General features: G+C 41.5%; 1 protein-coding gene across 2 annotated transcripts in view; it reads right to left on the bottom strand.

The window, feature by feature from the left end:
- CACUL1 (CDK2 associated cullin domain 1) overlaps nucleotides 1-20,192 on the bottom strand; it is an 82,030-nt gene that overhangs the window by 20,361 nt on the left and 41,477 nt on the right. For both annotated transcript variants that reach the window (XM_074959260.1, XM_074959259.1), the window contains exon 5: nucleotides 10,581-10,683. In XM_074959260.1, the coding sequence (XP_074815361.1) occupies nucleotides 10,581-10,683 (103 nt within the window). The remainder of the gene's footprint in view (nucleotides 1-10,580; nucleotides 10,684-20,192) is intronic.

Here is a 20,192-nt window from a genome sequence, read left to right as displayed (position 1 = left end):
GCCTTTAAAGCTACAAAATAGCTCACTAAGAAAGCTTTTCTGGATTATTAACTCAAACTGTACTGATTTTGAGACAGCACAGCTGCTGGGCCCAAGTCATCTAAATGAAGAATAAAAATAGTTCCTTTCCTACAAGAGATTAATTTCCGCATTGAGGTAGGAGTGAAAAGGAAAGTGGGAGCAGTACCAACCCTATCTTAAAAGGTAAAGCAAGCATGGGGGTAGTGTCCTGTGCAGATACAAAAATGTGGATCCGCATCCGATCCGCATCAGCAAGAATCAACTTGTGTCCAACCTGTGACCCGCACTCCATCTTTTATCTCTATCTGCATCCGCACCGCCTCCGCAGCAGCACACTGACAGTGCCTCTCAGAGGACCATCTGTGCGAGTGTGCGCGTACTGTAGGATCTCAAAGGCAGGGAAGCAGCAGTCTGCAGCTCAAAGCCTATGAGGCTGCCTCCCCACCTTTGAGATCCTATATCCATCACCCCCCATACAGAGAAAGGGGAGATAATAGATCAAGAAGCCACTGTCTGCAGCTCATAGTCTCTGAGGATCTGGAAGGCAGGAAAGCAGCCTCATAGGTTATGAGCTGTAGACAACTGCTTCTTGACCTATCACCTCCCCTTTCTCTGTATGCCAGGGGCGAGGGGGGTGGGAAGAGTGGGATCTGGAAGACAGGGAAGCAGCCTATATTCTCTCTCCCCCCAAATATATACAGAAAGGGGGGGGGGGATAGATCAAGAGAGGCAGCAAAATCCCCCATGCACCTATCACCATGGTTTAAGCAGCCAAGCTATCTAGGAAACCTCTCCCGACTTCATTTTTGCCGTATCACGGACGTTTAGAGGGAGGCAGCTGCTTCTATAAAGTAAGTAGATGGGGGGAGGAGGGGGAAAGAATGATGGAATATAGGCTGACAGCTGCTTCCCCGCCTTTGAGATCCTATATTTATAGCCTTGCGCAGATACAAAATTTATATCCGCGTCCGATCCACAAAAATGGTTCGTGGACATCCACATCTGCATCTATGGATGCGGATATCCCCGAATATAAAGTGGATATCCATGGATTTGCAGGGCTTTACATGGGGGCACCCATGAGACTGTTGTGCACTCCCCATCCCTCTTGGCAGCCTGGAAACCAAAAACGTAGATATTCTTTTCAGGCCCTTTTTCTAGTTTGCTTTGCCAGCACAGCTGCAGGTAGCTTTCCCATAGCTGACCCCTTGAGAGGGAAGAGTCAAACTGGAGAAAAAAAGAGAGGTCATCACTGGAAGATAGCAAGATCCTTCCATCTGATTAATTTTGAGTTCTGCCTGCCTGTTCCAAAAGGTGAGGTGGGGGAAGATACCAGCTTCTCTGCCATAGCAACCCATTCAGGCATTGATCTTGACGTTAAGTACTGTCCAGTTTTCTCCGAGTATTTTGCATAGTCCCTCTTCCCATATATAAAAGCTGGGCATGGGACATATCACTGTAAGACAGTGAGTCACTCTACTGCCTTCTTTCTTAGTAAACTAAGAACAAATCAGTACATTTTGTTCCACCGACATTAATGAGCTGGCTGATGACAGTATAGAGTTACACATCTGTTAGTAATCCGCTGGAGTGCAAATCAAGTAACACACCCTTTCCTGCCTGTCCATTAACTGAGGTATCAAAAAGTGAAAAACCCCTTTCCCCGCAACATGTACCAGCCTCCAACTGCCTTAGTTTTTTCTGTATTTTCATATGGCGTTTATGCTTTTTAATTCCATATCAGAAGCAAGAAGGGATGATCTGAGTGGATTTCTTTTGCAAAGAGCCATCGCTGAACTTATTCAGCTTCCAGGTCAATTTTTCTGCTTCCTCTTTGAAATTTTTACAGTTGAAGCACTTTCCCCCTATGTTCGTCATAGGAGACCTTTTAAAACAAACTCTTTTCTCATATGCGATTATGAAAGAACTCCTGCCCTTTTTAAACATGAAAAGGTGAACAGCTTTAATTCCACCCCTTTCTGAGTCTGGGGGAACATGACTGGGAAAAAGAAATAACACTGTCCGATGTAAGAGACAACTCTGACTAAAATATATCATAGGATCAATTAAATGTTTCACAAGTAAGAATTCTTGGAGATGGGGAGGCGGTTCCAGTGTCAGGGCAAAAGAACCACAGACCCCTGAGAGCGAAATGTCAGACTCTCAGACTTCAAAATGTAAATCACACAAATCCAGGCCACAGTTATTTTTGTGACAACCAATGACAGAAATATTGGCTTTGGCTTTTGATCAAGATCAAGATGTGTCTTTTCAGGTAAATATTTACTTTCAATGCACTCAAGTAAATTAAATCTTGAACCTGAGTACTGCATAAAACAAATGCCTGCTTGCTATTATAGTGAGTCAGCCTGTAGATAACAAATCTGTCAAATAAATGAGTAGCTTTTGATTAGCTAATCGTTTGACTGTCTAGGTATATGTTATGACTTGGGAAAGCACAGACTAAAAAAGTGTGGGGCTAGATAAAAATCAGTGTTGAACTATATTGTAAACAATTAGTATAATTTTGTGCACCTATTTTCAAGCCTAGACTCTGGTTCTTAATGGGACTCTGTTTCTGGGGTCCATCTTTATTCAGATCTTGCACTTCTGGTTTGAAATCTGACTAAAGAGTTTTATATCAATAAGAGTGATTGCAGCCAACGTTCCTCTTTCCTTATAGTACTTCCTCAGCATGAGTGGTACACTCTATCACACACCTATATTAATAGCCAGCTGGATGTTTCCCTTTCTCATCAATTTATATAAGAGGACAGGTGAGTGAAGGGAAAGCATGAAGATTCAGCCTCTGTCCAATCCCCCCTGAGCCCCGCAGCCGTGGAAAAGGGAAGTAGCAACTGGGAAGCTATGTGGAAGAAATTAATTTCTTTCCTATGGTGGAGCGGATCTCCTCCTCTAGTTACAGCTAAATGATTCCTCAAGACGGGAGTGCTTTATCTTTGGATCAAAATGATGCTTTTGAAGGGAAATCTTTTCGTCTTTGGAAATCACCAGACTGCACCAAATGGCAGGCATTATCACATGTTTTACAAGGGTAGGTTTCCCCCAAATACAATTAACTCTCTGAAAATTCCTCAGCTCAGATACAGACACGAAGGGAAGGGGAGAATATGCACATGAAAACAGGAATGGTGAAAGTCAGCATGACAGTGTACGATGCCAACACTTACAGAGGCTCTTGGTAGTGCCCCAAGAATAGAATCTAACATACCCCAGCCAAACAAGTTAGTGAGCAGCACTGCTCTAGACTGAGAATAATCAGAATTATTTTGCCTTAGATACTCTTCCAAATCCAGTTTGTTCCTTATTAGCTTGTTCTTTAGTAGACCAACTGAAATTAGTACAGCTGAGCTTTCTACTTTAGGGTTGCAGTGAGCTCCTCCTGGAGGTGCCAAGGAGTTGTTCACATCAAAGATGAGAACCGTCAATTGTCACTTAAACTTTTTTTTGCCACTAAAGGCGGCAGCTGGATATGTTTGCAGATATAAGAAGTTGCAAATGGACCATAGATTTTCAGGTAGCTATTATGCCATCAGTCAACAGTGATGTCACCCAACAAAGTAATAACTTTTAAAGGTTCTTCTGGACACAAGGCATAGCTGTAAGCCATGACTGTCTGGAGAGGTTTCCAACTAAACCTGTAGAAAAGCCTGGCTTCCTGAACTACAATCCACTTTAAAATGTCAGTGACCAAACTGGGAGGGATAATAGGTGTTCTATTATCAGAAAACATTTTATTCCTATCATTTCAAATGGGACTTATCACTCACACAGCGCATGAAGGAACAAGACTATCTTCTACCTCAATTTATTGTAAAGTGAAGGACTGGAGATTTGTTTATTAGTGTGTTTGAAAAGAATGACAACAGTAAGCCTTTCAAATGACCTGTATTTGGGTTTACAGTATAAAGAAAGTGATTGTGGTTTAGATTAGTGACTATTACTCATTTCTGGATTTTGTTACTTATAATAATCTCATGCATAAATGCCATCAACAACAAACAAGATTTTTTCATGAAATAAAAAGAGAAATTATCTGCATCACTCGATATTACCAAAGCTTTGTGTAAATAAGATGTTTCATCTCTCCTTGTTATCCAGGTAAGTAGTTTTGCATTTAGTAAATGCTCCATTAATCATTTAATATAGCGGCCTTATCAAATGAAGCCAGCTTTAGCTTGCATAAGAAAAATAATATGGTTCTATTCACTCAGTTTATGTGGCTCTACTTTAAAGAGCTCTGACATGACAATTATTTCTGTTTGTGTAATTTCATATACTTATTTCTATACATAGGTACACAGTTGTGTGTGCGCATCTATATAGTATTTTTTTAAATTATGGTACTATGTCCAGAAATAGCACACTAAGGGCCAAAGTCTGCAACCAGTTACACCCATGTATTTCTGCGAAGACAATCAGGTTGAACGGGTATGAGCATAGGGAAAACATGGCCAGAAATCTGCATAAAGCTCATTTATTTTATGCTTTTTCTGCAAAGCAAGGATGAGTGTAGGCCCCATCCTGCACTGATCACAAAAGACTGTGTCCCATATGCAGGTGTTTCCTTTTTCCTTCAGTGACTCTCAATTCAGACCCACCACAAACAACTCCTCAGGGTATGCCTACGCTACATAAAAAGTGTGTTCTTAACTCTGATTAAAATAGCAGCGAAGACACAGCAATTCAGCTTTTAACACTAGTTAGCAGCTCAAGTTCAAACCCTGGCTCAACTACAGGCTTACACTCAGAACCCATTGCATCCCCAACTGCCTAGGTGTGTTAGAGGATTCAAGTAAGATCAGAGTTCTAATTATTCTCTTCTCACCTCCAACTATATGGGTTCAGAAGCAGGCCCTATTTTAGGCTATGTCTACACTGTGGAACTGTACTGCTATTGCGCTGTAAGGTCTCCTGTATAGCCCCTCTTTGCCGGCAGGAGAGAGATCTCCTGCAGGCATAATTAAACCAACCCCAACGAGCGGTGTTAGCTACGTCGGCATAGCGCTGTCCACACCAGCACTTTTGTCTGTGAAACTTATATCGGTCAGGGGCATGGGCAGCGGGTATCAGTCTGAGAGAGGCTGTGCCTCCCCAAACAGCCTGGTGTGACCCTGTCCACGCTCCACCCCTTCCTGCAGTTCCTTCCCAGTTCCTGCTCTTCCATAGCCCAGGCTGGTTAGGGCTGGGGCGGCTGGTGTGCCGCCCAGAGCTCAGGAATGAGGGGGCTGCAGCCACGCCACCCGGCGCTCTGGGGCGGGGGGCGCTCCAAGGCTGGGTTTGAGGGCCCGCCCGGAGCTGGGGGTGCTCAGGGCTGTTGCGGTGGGGCCACGGGGGTGCTCTGGGTTCCTGTGGGGGTGGGGAGGCAGAAGGGAAGGATGATGGGTGGGGCCTCAGTCAGAAGGGGATGGGCGGGGAGTTAGTCTCCCCCAACAGCCGGTTCACCAGCTGCCCACTGTCAGGGGTATGTTTTTTCATACCCCTGGCCAACGAAAGTGCTAGTATAGACAAAGCCTCAGTCAGTGGGACTTTTGCCTTTACAGCATATTAAAGGTCGAAAGCTCCACGCCATTTATCCTTTTTTTTTTTTTTTTTTTTTTTTTAAACAGTGCCTTTGTGCAGGAGCACTTTACAAATCAATTAAACTTAAACTATACTCATTTCCCCTCTTGAATGGGATTTGAAATAGAAATTTCAACTTTTAGCCTTCAATAGGATGACAAGATACCATCAACAAAAATGCATTCAAAAGATGAACAAATTTTAAAAGTAAAAATAAGTTATTCCTTTGTGTTGAGCCTAGAATATATAATCTCCAAGCATTTTTCATATTGATAGCTTGGCCGTGTGCGTGTGTGTTTGGGGAGGGAGGAGAGAAGTGTTAAAAAAATGACAGCTTCAACGTCTTATCAAAACTTTTTCAAATATATTAGAAAATTCAATCTTCCAAGAGGGCCTCAAATTAAAGTTACCTTATTTCCCTAAGTAGATGCCTATTTTGAACATTTATTCTCATGATATTGTCTTGCTGAACTGTAGTAGCAGGTAATCTGACATCCAAATTATTTTTTTAAATTAAAAAATGCAATTTATATAAAGATATTGAGTCAAACCATAGGTAGTCACTGAGGTACGATATAATATTGTTTTTGTTACACAGTCTTTAAAATATAAAGGGGAAATTCATTTATTCTGGCATTAAATTTTAGAATGACTGGAAAATATTTGCGAAGGTTACTGCAAGATGTTTCTCAATTTCCCTACTGTATGCATGTACTCAGTTACTTCCAGGGATACTGTAGGAAGTTTAAAATTTTGTCAAGATACCACTTTTTAATCTTTGATTTTAAAAAAACCACTATTACAGTCAGGATATAAGAAAGTTAGATCACAGTAAGAAGTTTGTCAAAGGTTTAAAAATATAATACAAGATGTTAAATGGCCTAGTTCTAATAAGCTGAATGGTGAGACTAAATAAATAGTCCATTAACAATGCACCTCACACGAGGGTTGCCAACTTTGGCTGGATGTATTCCTGGAGATTTCATCACATGACAATCTTTAATTAAAGATTAACCTTTAATTCATAGATACAAAGGTCAGAAGGGACCATTATGATCATCTAGTCTGACCTCCTGCACAATGCAGGCCACAGAATTTCACCCACCCACTCCTGCGAAAAACCTCTCACCTATGTCTGAGCTATTGAAGTCCTCAAATCATGGTTTAAAGACTTCAAGGAGCACAGAATCCTCCAGCAAGTGACTCGTGCCCCATGCTACAGAGGAAGGCGAAAAACCTCCAGGGCCTCTTCCAATCTGCCCTGGAGAAAAATTCCTTCCAGACCCCAAATATGGCGATCAGCTAAACCCTGATCATATGGGCAAGATTCACCAGCCAGATACTACAGAAAATTCTTTCCTGGGTAACTCAGATCCCACCCCATCTAATATCCCATCACAGGCCATTAGGCCTATTTACCATGAATATTTAATTACCAAAATCATGTTATCCCATCATACCATCTCCTCCATAAACTTATTGAGTTTAATCTTAAAGCCAGATAGATCTTTTGCCCCCACTGCTTCCCTTAATTCCTGGAGACTCCAGGACAATCCTTCAGGGTTGGCAACCCTACTTCACACAAAGCCATACAGTAGGTTTCTCTACTTCCTGCAGTTTTTTTTTTTTTTTTTTTTTTATCTTTTTCCAATATTTTCTTTTAATTTGATTTCTGCAACTCATCACAAAGCAGTAGAGAAGAAAGACAGAGACACCCTATGGTAATCAAAGGAAAAAGTCACGTGTGTTACCTGGTAAATTCTTTTTTCTGTTATTTGTATATTGCTTTTGATATTGCAATTATAATTCACAGAAAAATTATATGGCAAGAGAGATCAGAAATTTTCTAAAAATTTTAACTAGTGTGCTACAGAGCTTATTTCCTTACAGAAGGTCATGAACTAAATTAAATCACACTAGTAGCTGAAAGCCCACGCTGTCGTATGGGTGTAATTTGTAAAGTAATGCGTGGTAAGAGAGCCAAAAGGCTGAGAACTTAAAAACTGGATGGTAACAGACCATGAATCCCAGTGATCATTGAACCCGGTGATATTCTGAACAAAAAGAACTGTCAACCATGCTTGTAAATCTTTCTATGCTACATACTGACTCAGACATTTTATGCTTCAGACTGATGTTTGGTTATATTGGGTGTGTTGGTTGTGTTATGCCCGGAGAGTTGTGTGGATTTGTGCATGTGGCAAATGAGTGGTCTATATTAACATAAGGGACTGTGTGTGTTTGAGGTTATTTGGTATGCTGATTGTGTTGTGTGGGTGGATGTCTTGATTTGTATCTGGTGGGGAGAGGGGCTGTGCTTGGAGATTTATGTGGTTCACCGACTTAATCCTACATCTGTGCAGTCTCTCTCAGATAACTAATGAAATTAGAGCATGCAAATTAGCTGTAGAATAAGGGCGGCGATTGGTTGAGTTACCTATGAGCTCACAATGGTCTAGGACTCTTTGCATGTCATAGATACATGTCTTACTGTAGCTGTACACTGCCTGGGTGTACTTCGCAAAGTCAAAATGGATGAGAACTTAAAAACTGAATGGTAACCGACCACAAAACCCAGTGATGATTCGACAGCGATGTTCTGAACAAGAAGAGCCCTCAGCCACGCTTGTCGTTGCCTCCATCACTTCAATGACTCAACAGACATAATAGGCTTCAGCTTGACAGTCCTGGGATCTTATTATATAGATATGTATGTTCAATCCCTTGAACATACATATACAGTGCAAATCTATCTTCCACTGCAGACAGAGACAAGTAGGAACAATGGCTGAAGCAGTGTTCTTGGGATTACTCAAAGAGCCAACTGTGACTTTCGTAAGGCCCCAATCCTGCAATTGACTCTGCCACGTGGAATGCCTGCTGACTTCAGTAGGCTTTCATGGAGTGCAGGTACCCTCCCACGTGGAGTTAATTGCAGGATCGGGGTTTAAATCAGCCCAAAGTTCTTAAAAGTCATCTGATAATTTCAGTATATTGCACCTGCATGAACATAATAGCATTAGAGAGAAATGTCTGTCAGTATTACACAGTTCATTTGGATAGTATAGCCAATTATTTTAATTTATTATTCGTTTATTGTGTGATGTTATGATCAATAGCCATGTCATGTTATATATAATCATTGTATGTTAAATAGAGTTAATTTGTAAGATTATAGAAGTATAAGATTGATCAGTATTTAGAAAGTATAATCACATATTAGATGTCTAAGTAAGGAAGGCCGAAACACAAGTCTAAGTAAGGAAGGCCGAAACACAGGCTGAAGCCTGTAAGATTTTTAGCTTCGTTATTTTAGGCCTTGGAGATATGTTAGCATTTCTTAAGTAAGTGACCAAAGAATAACCTAATGCCCTAAGATTATGGGGGGAAAAAAAGAGGTACCAAGCTTTAGAGGCACATCTGCCTGTGTCTTAACCACAGGATATAACTTGTGCATCAATGCTAATGCGAATAAAGAGAAACCTACACAACCTATAGAAACCAGGGTCCCTTAAGTTCCTAGGATACAGCAGGCCAATAAGAAAAAAGGAGAGTTGACACTTTCATGTACAGAATGTGCAGAATGTACATGTGCAGAATGTAGGCATAGGCAGAATCACATTATTAAAAGTCGGTGCCCAGAGTGGGAAAATTGAGCTTCCTATGGGAAAACTCTAGCAGTAACCATCCCTCTACTGATGATCAATCCATGAGAGACCTACCAGACCCTAACACTATCTAGGAGGATGCGAGTATTTCTGTAGTTATAACTGGTGCATGGAAATATCTAGGAGTTGTATATATGCTGACATTCATAACTTTGTCAGTAACTTTAATAAAATTGATAAAAGATAGTGGACCTTGTTCTTGCGATTATGTGTTACTTGCCTATGGTTTCATGTGTTCCTATGAGCTCTAGATCTAAAACAAGCCGAGATAACGCTGTTAAACTTGAGACTGTAGCCACCATTACACCTCAATGGTGTAATATAACATCACTAAAATTAACTTTAAATAAAAATGAAGGCTACACTAGCCACTACTTTGTCCATCCCCCAACTTTTTCTTAATTGGTGGGGTGGGAAGGGAGATGTGGTTCTCATCTTGCTGTACACCCTCTTTCACACCTGGGCACTTGATTCCTCCAACCACACCACACCAGTCACATTTTACTTAGCATTTTGATATTGAAACTAGAAAAGAGCATAGGCAGCTGGACAATAAAATATTATGTCCTCATAATCGTAAGATGGACATCTTTAGCATGAAGTACTTGGACAACAGTGACATCTACACAAAATGATGTTTGTGAAAGCTTAATTGTTGTTTTGGCACTAATATGCCTCATTCTTCCTCCTAGAACAGTGGTTCCCCGCTTGTGCAGGGAAAGCTCCTGGCGGGCTGGGCCAGTTTGTTTACCAGCCGCGTCCACAGATTCAGCCAATCGCGGCTCCCAGCGGCTGCGGTTCGCTGCTCCAGGCCAATGGGAGCTGCTGGAAGCGGCGCGGGCCGAGGGATGTACTGGCCGCCACTTCCAGCAGCTCCCATTGGCCTGGAGCAGCGAACCGCGGCCACTGGGAGCCGCGATCAGCCGAACCTGCGGAAGCAGCAGGTAAACAAACCAGCCCGGCCCGCCAGGGGCTTTCCCTGAACAAGCGGTGGAACAAGTCTGGGAATCACTGTCCTAGAACATTACTAAATTTATACCTTTATAAATAACCAACCTTATTACACTGCATTTTTACTGGAAGACCCAAAAAAAACCCACAGTATGGCACCCATTCCCTTATCTTTAAATCTTATTTTAAGTACTGTTCTTGGAATCTGTATTTAAATCCTCTAGTTCTTTGCCATTTTGTTCCTATCTATTCTGCTTTTTCTCCTAAAACCTACACTTGAAAATATTATAGTTTCCCAGAATGGCAACAGAATCTGATTGCCCCCCATTTTAAGAAAAGTCCAATAAATTTACTTACGCATTAGGCTGTAAATGTGCTTTTCTGCAACATGTTCCGTAAACAGCTTTATAAGGTCATCTTTTAAGTCTCTGTTAAGCTTGGTTTCTATGTAAAATTTATTCTGGAAAACAATACAGACAAAGGTTTTTATATTTGACTTTACAATAGCAGACTAAGCAAATATACTTTACCACCGAATGGAGTCCAAATTTAAAAACTGTAATAATGCTATTGTTTGAATTCTAAACAGATTACTTGCTAATCTGATTCATATTACACAAACAAGCCCTGATTCTACAAACATGCAACATGCTTAAAGTTAAGCACGAGTAGCACCACTGAAGCCAATGAGACATCCTTAAGGTTAAGCACATGCGTGTTTGCAGAATTGAGGTTTGCATCTGCAAAATACATTTTATTTTAATGATAGTTTTGAACAGACTACAATACCAATGTAGGTGTCGATATCATGTTTATAGCAATAATGTGTTTATCAAAGGCACCAAATGTTTAAAATGTGATTTATTATCCGCAAAATTCTACTCACTTACTTGTTTCTGAAGGACAGGAGTGAGGCGGGGGGGTGCATGTGTATAAAAAACATCTGAAGTGTTTTTCATCAGCTTCATGGCAAGGGAGTGTTAGCAGATTTTGTGCCAGCACTGGTAGTTTCATGAGGATTATACAAGTCTTCATTAAAGACTGCCAAATAGTTTATGAACAAAATTGACTGACTTTGAAATTATGATCTGGTTGGGAGGTCCTGCAGATTTAAGTTTTTGGTTTAGTCTTTTTCGTACACGGTTTTTAATTCACTATTCCAAGAGAAAACCACCACTACACAACCACTCTTTACACTTAACCTTACAATATTTTTGCTTTGCTGCCACAGAGTCAGTTAGCAAGCAAAAAAAGGAGCACCAATCAACACACACTATTCCCAGGAATAAATCTCACTGCAGATTACTAGGAGTTTAAACCAACCATCCCAGCAGAACCATGGAGGAAAGGAAATGTGAAATACTACAGCAGAATACACTTGCTATTCTCTAATCATAATCTGCAATACATTAAATAGACCAGAAACAGATTTCTTTTGCACGATCATATTTCAGAAACACCAATTTTGTTTAGGTTTCAGAGTAGCAGCCGTGTTAGTCTGTATCCGCAAAAAGAACAGGAGTACTTGTGGCACCTCAGAGACTAACTTATGCTCAGATAAATGTTAGTCTCTAAGGTGCCACAAGTACTCCTGTTCAATTTTGTTTAGTAATTTATGTTAACAGCAGTCCTAAATTTGAAATGAGTTTAGGAAAAAAACCTGAAATGTTGAAGTGTTTGTTTTGATTTAATTTACCACAATTAAGTGTTTTAAAGCACCTTGGTTCCTTGCTCAAACGATGCTGGTAAAGTTTGCAAAAATACCTAAATCCAATTGATTTTGATAAAGGCAACAAACATTTAGAACCATAGAAACCCACAGTTTAGCGTCCTTTCTCATGCCGTGTCAAATGCTGTGCCGAGCACGTGCAACATTTATAGCTGAATTCTGTTCAGTCAGTTTTCAGTCCAAGACATCTATGGTAGGAGTCAATAGACCATAGGTTGAATTTCCAAAGGGGTCTACACCTCCATTTTAAATTTTTTTAGAGGTTCACAACTGAAAAAAGTTTGAAAACCACTGATCTACATGTCTGATAATTCTGTTCATAACTATAGTTTCAACCAATTTGCCCGATACTGAAGTTAGGCTTATTGGCCTGTAATTGCCAGGATCTCCTTTAAATTTAAAATTTAAAAATTGACAATACATTACCTACCATCCAGTCATCTGGTACACAAGCTGATTTACATGATAGGTTACATACCACAGTTAGCAGCTCTGCAATTCATATTTGAGTTCCTTCAGAACTCCTGGGTGAACACTATCTGGTCCTAGTGATTTACTACTGTTTAATTTATCAATTTGTTCCAAAACCTCCTCTACTGACACCTCAATCTGCGACTGTTCCTCAAACTTGTTACCTAAAAATGGTTGGGTGTGTGAATCTTCCTCACATCCTCTGCAGTGAAGACCTATGCAAATAACTAATTTAGCTTCTCCACAATGGCCTTGTCTTCCTTGAATGCTCCTTTAGCACTTCTATCATCCAATCACCCTAGTGTCTTTTTGGTAGGCTTCCTGCTTCCGATGCATTGAAAAAAACAATGTGTTGTTAGTTTATGCGTCCTTAGCTAATTGTTCTTCAAAATTCTTTCTTGGCTTGCCTTCTTATACTTTCACACTTGACTTTCCAGAGAGTATGCTCCTTTCTATTTGCCTCAGTAGGATTTGACTTCCAATTTTTAAAAGGATGCCTTTTTGCCTCTAAATGCCTCTTTTACTGTGCTATTTAGCCATGGTGGCTTTTTTTTTTTTTTTTTTTTTTTACTTTTTTTTTGGGGGGGGGAGGGGTCTTCTTACTGCATGAAGGTACTGCATTTGATTTGGACTATGAATTATGTTCTACAGTTTTCCTAAGGAAAACACTCAGAATTTCTCTATAGCTATTGGCATTTTCATTCTTTTTAATTAGGTTAGCAATGATAAAAGATCACACGTCTTTTATACTTCATTAAAAAAGGTGTTATGACTTTAATCTGATCCCATTATTTTTATAATTTTAGTAGGTGTCCCAATTAGTTTTGAAAAATGATGCAGTGTTCCAGTGATGTCTTTTACAGTACAAGGTGGTTTAGTACCGTCTAGGTATTTATCAAATCACATTCATGGCTCACATTGACAACTTCAGAGAGATGATTTGACACATCCTGTACAACATTCCTAAATACATTAATTAATAGTGCAAACTGGTGGAATTAATATTAGTCATGGCATTACAATACAGAAATTATGCATAAATCAGATTCAAATGTACCCTTTGCTGAACTTTAAAAGAGATTGGTGCATTCATGCTCTAACAAGTGTGCCCTTTGTCAGACCTTATTTCCTTGTTCCCTGAAATTTCCCAATAAATAGTTGCATGTAGCCAATGATGCAACATATAGTGCTTTTCCAGTATAGGAGCCATCAGCTAGCTAGGCCACTGTAAACTCTAATTCTAGCTAGACCCAAAGTACTACATTAATGGTATTTGCAATGTCAGATTTACTTATCTTTTTCGCCAGCTGACTAGAGCCAGTTAAAGTGATTTATCTATACAGAGCCTCCCTTCCATGCTGATGTCTGACAGCCAGAAACAAGCACAGCAGTAACTATTTCTGTCTGGGTGGGGTGAGACACCGAGCTGAGAAAACAACAGATCTGACTGGGACAGCGGGGGAAAGATAGTCAAAGCATTCTAATAAGTCTGTCTCGGCCATGATTAAACAAATTAGACAGACAACATGCTCTCTCGCTCTTTGGGAAGTGGTGGAAATGCCATTACTTAAGTTTTATAACTGGAAAAGCATCACAGAATATAGTTGGGGAGGGGGGGGGAAATACTGCTGAAACAACAAGGGGGAAAGATTAGATGGCTTTTGTATCTCTAATTTCTATAATGCTGTGACAGAAAATATTACTGTATGTACCCTGTCATACAGGCAATATTACAGAATATAAATTATCTATTTGTTTACTTGGAAATGCTGCTTACATGCTATATCCACTTTCTGTTTCTCACAAATGTAGTTATCCTGTAAGTGATAAATATTTCAGTACAGAAAGGCCAAGGAGGAGGGTTTTCTCTACCCTACCCCCTTTAGTGAAGGGACCAGCAGATTTTTTGCAAAAGATAACTGCAACTAAAATGTCAAATGTGAACCTGAGTTAGTGCTACTAAGGTGAACCGGGAAATGTGAAAGAAAAGCACTTTTACTACCATCCATGCAATATATTCTCCATCCAGCGAGCATCAAGGTTTGTGGAGGTGCCAAAATAAGAATGCTAATATTTGAGAAGAATTGCAGTGGTGATGAAATTCAGCAGTCAAAACCAGAAGGGCCAACACTTTTGTTCAGACTGACTTCATGACATGAGATGTAACGGGTTTTCAACTGCTGGGACTCAGCCATGACATAATTTGGACAAAACCATGTAAGAAAGGAATAATCAAAGTCTAGACAAAAATAGGAGAATATTCCAAAATGATAAATTTAAGGGAGTAACAGGAAATGTTTTGTTTGTTTAACTTGAATTCCACAGTTTATGTCCCACAGCATGTTGTGCAGTAAACCCTTAGTAAGCATCCAGAAGTGAATCCTATTTTTATTTGGATTTATTAAAAAAAGATGCACCTAAGTTCTAGGTGCCCTGGATAATTATTTAAAGCTGGGATTTTCAAAGGAGCCAAAAGAGTTCAGATGTAGGCTGCTGCTGGCTAGATCTTTGTTTAGTTGCACAAGAAGGCTGGGATTTCAGAGGACTCCAAGTCCAATGAATTTCAGTGGAAGTTAGGTGCTTAGCTTCTTTAAGATCCTTAGAAAAGCCCAGCCTAAAAGCACACCTAAACAAAGAGTAAACCAACAGCAACCTTAAAACCATAAATGACAGCTCTTAGCAAAAGGAAGAAATGAGAATTCCTTCTCCTGCAACAATCCCTTCTCCAGAAATCTACCACCACCACCACCTCATAAAGATGAGCCTTACAGGATATGCGGGAAAACACACTGAGCTGATCAAGCATACATACTTCCTACATTTTCAATCCTCCCATACATGTCATGGGACCTGATCCTATACTACTGGAGTCAATAGGAGTTTTGCTATTGACTTCAGTGGGTACACACATTCAAACCACAGCAAAATACACTGTTAGGCCATACTGGGGAGACAAGCCGAGACAAGCCAAGGAGCTCAGGAACAAAAACACGTTCAAGATGTACCACAGATTTCTCAGGAAAAAAGGTTGTTTGACTCCTTCGTGGGGGGAGTGGGGGTTAAATACGAATACTGTTATCCTTTCAAAATACACTACTTGAATGCAACTTGACAATATAGAAAAGGCAATTCATGGTAATGATTAAATTTTTCAATGCACTAACCACTTAGCTGAACAGTTTGTTCTGGAACGATAGATCTGCCAACGGTTTTGCTACATCTATTTAAAGACTATGAGAATGTACAGTTAAGTATAAGTGTTTGTTACCTGCATCTGAATCAGACTGCTTTATTTTAAAAGGGGATGCTGATACATAAGTGTTTTCTTTTTTTAGGGTGGGGGAGAAGGGAATACATATCAAGATCTAAGAAAAAATTGACAAAAAACAAAATTTGAATAGGGACCAGCTCAGGAATGGCAACATATATGACCGTTGAACAAGGAAGCTTTATACCCAAAACGATGCAGGATAGGGAAAATCCAAAGCAGGAAAGTAAAAGCTAAACAGTAACTTAGGTTCATACTATACATATGAAGCTTTCTAGGCATTCGTTTATTCCTGTTTTAAGTTACAAGTACCTTCTTTTAAACACTGGCCACTGGGTGTGGCCCCAGTCCCACAATCTGATCCATCCAAGTGGGCCCTTCCATCCATGCAGAGTCCCACTGAAGTCACTGAAGTTCTGCCCGGCTGCTAGAACATTCCCATACAGATCAGATTATAGAATCATGGCCCACGATGCAAATATTTGAAGAAAACCATAACTAGGAAAAAGAACAGGAGTACTTGTGGCACCTTAGAGACTAACAAATTTATTTGGACATAAGCTTTTGTGGGCTACAGCCTACTTCATCAGATGCATAGAATGGAACATATAGTAAGAAGATATATATATTTTTATATATATATATATACACACACACACACAGAGAACATGAAAAGGTGGAGTAAGAGGCTAATTAATTAAGATGAGCTATTAGCAGCAGGAGGAAAAAAACTTTTGTAGTGATAATAAGCTGGCCGGACAGTCTCTATGCAAAAGAATAAATGGACACAAATCTGACATCAGGAATCATAACATTCAAAAAGCGGCAGGAGAACACTTCAACCTCTCTGGCAACTCAGTAACAGATTTAAAGGTGGCAATTTTGCAACAGAAAAGCTTCAAAAACAGAATCCAAGGAGAAACTGCTGAGCTTGAATTAATATGCAAACTAGATACCATTAACTTGGGTTTGAATAGAGACAGGGAGTGGCTGGGTCATTACACATATTGACTCTATTTCCCCATGTTAAGTATCCTCGCACCTTCTTGTCAACTGTCTAAATGGGTCATCTTGATCATCACTACAAAATTTTTTTTTTGTTTTTCCTCCTGCTGACAATAGCTTATCTTAATTAATTAGCCTCTTACTCCACCTTTTCATGTTCTCTGTATTTATATTATATCTATCTTCTGACTATATGTTCCATTCTATGCATCCGATAAAGTGGGCTGTAGCCCACGAAAGCTGATGCTCAAATAAATTTGTTAGTCTCTAAGGCGCCACAAGTACTCCTGTTCTTTTTGCGGATACAGACTAACATGGCTGCTACTCGGAAACCTGTCATAATTAGGAAGCGAAGCTATGTCATTTTATGCATGGGGTCCTACCAAATTCACGGCCACGAAAAAGCATCATGGACTGTGAAATCTGGTCTTTTGTGTGCTTTTACCCATACTATACAGATTTCACAAGGGAGACCAGCATTTCTCAAATTGGAGGTCCTGAGCCAAAAGGGAGTTGCAGGAGGGGGTCACAAGGTTATTTTACGGGGGTTGCAGTATTGCCACCCTTATGTCTCTGCTGCCTTCAGAGCTGGGCAGCCAGAGAGTGGCGGCTGTTGGCTGCGCACCCAGCTCTGAAGGCAGCGCCCTGCCAGCAGCAGCGCAGAAGTAAGGGTGGCAATACCCTACCAGGCCACCCCTACTTCTGTGCTGCTGCTGGCAGCGGCTCTGTCTCCAGAGCCGGGATCCCAGCCTGCAGCCACCGCTCTCCAGCTGCCCAGCTCTGAAGGCAGCACCGCTGCCACCAGCAGAAGCACAGAAGTAAGGATAGCAGTACCACAACTCCCCCCAACAAGAACCCTGTGACCCCTCCACAAACTCCCTTTTGGGCCAGGATCCCTACAATTACAATACCGTGAAATTTCAGATTTAAATAGCTGAAACCATTAAATTTATTATTTTAAAAATCCAATGACTGTGAAATTGACCAAAATGGATAGTGAATTTGGTAGGGCCCTATTTATGCAGTGATGGTTCTTTAATGTGTTTTTCCCCTCTGGGTGCCCCACTGTAGGTGTGCTTGCGTCTCTGCACTGCTGACTGGAGAACTTCAGTAGCAGTGTCCACTGGGCCCACACATGCTGCGCCATGAGGCTAGCCAGCGCACACAGGCTAACCCTCCTCGGTTCCTTCTCTACCGCAGAGTCAAGACAAGAATTCTGAAGTATAGGGAGGAGGGTGGATTGTGGAGCACCCATAGGGGGACACATCTCGAAGAATCCTGGTTACTGCACAAGGTAACTTCTTCGTCTTCTTCGAGTCGTGTCCCTATGGGTGCTCCACTGTAGGCGACTCCCAAGCAGTATTCCTTCTCGAGGGCTGGGACTGCGGAGTTGGGTCAGTTGCAGATAACAGTCCTGTGGAGCCGAAGATGGCATAGGAGGCAGAGTCCCAGTGATCACACAGTGTTCTGCGAAAGTTTAGACTGATGCTCACGTCACCGCTGTACGGATCTCAAAGATAGGGACATTCTTGAGGAAGGTGATGGATGAGGAGATCGACCTTGTGGAGTGTGTATGTATGGCATTTGGAGAGATGTGTTGGGACATGCACCAAATCTGAAACCTGGACCATTTCTGCAGGTATCATAGAATCGAATCATAGAATATCAGGGTTGGAAGGGACCTCAGGAGGTCATCCAGTCCAACCCCCTGCTCAAAGCAGGACCAATCCCTAATTTTTGCCCCAGATCCCAAATAGCCTCCTCAAGGATTGAACTCACAACCCTGGGTTTAGCAGGCCAATGCTCAAACCACTGAGCTATCCCTCCCCCCAAGTACAAGTACAACATGTCAAGGATATTCTACTGTGTAACAGAACTCTTGTATCTCTCTTGAACAGGAGGAGCTTTTTAGGTGTTGGAACCAAGCCAGAGTCATGCCTTGAGGTGGAGAATCCCCAAGTTGGAATGCAGGGTATGTTCTTTGTTCTATGACAAGAGGTGCGGAATGGTCGGGAGAGAGACTGGTGAGTACGTTGTGAGCTGACACACGTAAGGGTACCAGGTCTGACTCAGCCAACTAGGTGCAATCAGAATGACATGAACTCCATCCCTTTTTATTTTCAGCAGGACCTTCAACAGTAGGGGAAATGGAGGGAAGAGGTAGAGAAGGTCCCTATGCCAAGGGAGGAGGAAAGCATCGCCCAACAAGTGCTGTCCCATCCCCGCTCTGGAGCAGTAGTGTGAACATTTCTTTTTCAGGCGAGTGGCGAACAGGTGTGTAGACTATGTCTCCCCATCACTTGAACTGGTTGTGAAGTACTGTTGGGTGTACCTCCCACTCATGGTCGTGTGGGAATTTGCAACTGAAACTGTCCACTATCAAGTTTTGTGTATCCAGAAGGTACGCTGCAGACAGTATAATGTTGTGGGAGATGTCCCAATTCCATAAGCTCATCACTTTTGTGCATAGATAGGGCTATCTAGCTCCCCCCTGCCAATTGATGTAATACATAAAGATCCTGACAGATAACTTGGCCTGTGTGTCATCCTGTGAGCAGCGGGAGAAAATGGGTGCAGGTTTTCCTGACCGCTCTCAGTTCATTGATATGGAGGGATATCTCCTAAGGCGACCATTTGCCTTGCATTGGGAGGCCGTTTTGATGCACGGCTCACCCTATGAGTGAAGCATTGGTGATGAGGAGCAACAACAGTGATGTTTGTGAGAAGGGGATCCCTTTGCAAACATTGTCTGGGTCCTTCCACCAGTTTAAGGAGTTTTTGATCCTGGTGGGTAGCAACAGGGATTTGTCCAGTCTGTCCTTGATTGGTCTGTAAACTGAGATGAACCACATTTGGAGACATCGCATGTGAAGCCTGGCATGTGATACAACTGCTGGGCCTGCTGCCATATGCCCCAAGAGTTGGAGGCAGACTCTGGCTGGTATTTGTGGGCTGCTTTGAACAGTGTCTATGAGTGTGACTAGGGATAGGAACTAGTGTTGGAATAAGAGGGCTTTGACCCATGACGAGTCAAGGTCAGCCCCTATATATGCCAGGCTTTGCACTGGAGCGAGGATTATCTTCTGGGTGTTGATCTGTAGGCCCAGTTCTGTAAAGTGTATTGTAGCTTTAGTGACTTGGTGAGCCTCTCAAAGAGATTGGGCTCTGAGAGGACAATCGTCCAGGGAGAGGTAGATCACTATCCCTTGAGAACGTAAATGAGCAGCAACCACTGAGAACCTTGGAGAATACTCTGTGGGCTGATGATAGCCCGAAGGGGAGCACTCTGTATTGGTAGCAGTTGTGACCCAGAGTGAACCAGAGGAACCGTCTGTGAGCTGGTCGGTTTGAGATATAAAAATAGGTGTACTGGAGGTTGAGGGCCGAAAACCAGTCTCCCTGTTCCTGTCGTTGCTCAAGTGACCATCTTGAATTTTTGAGCCTTGACAAACTTGTTGACAGCTCTGAGATTTAGTATGGGTCTCCAACCTCCCTT

The sequence above is a fragment of the Natator depressus genome, chromosome 7, assembly GCF_965152275.1.
Source record: "Natator depressus isolate rNatDep1 chromosome 7, rNatDep2.hap1, whole genome shotgun sequence".
NCBI classification, from domain to species: domain Eukaryota; kingdom Metazoa; phylum Chordata; order Testudines; family Cheloniidae; genus Natator; species Natator depressus.
The sequence above is the reverse complement of the archived record's forward strand: the minus strand, read 5'-3'. Positions and strand labels throughout refer to the sequence as shown.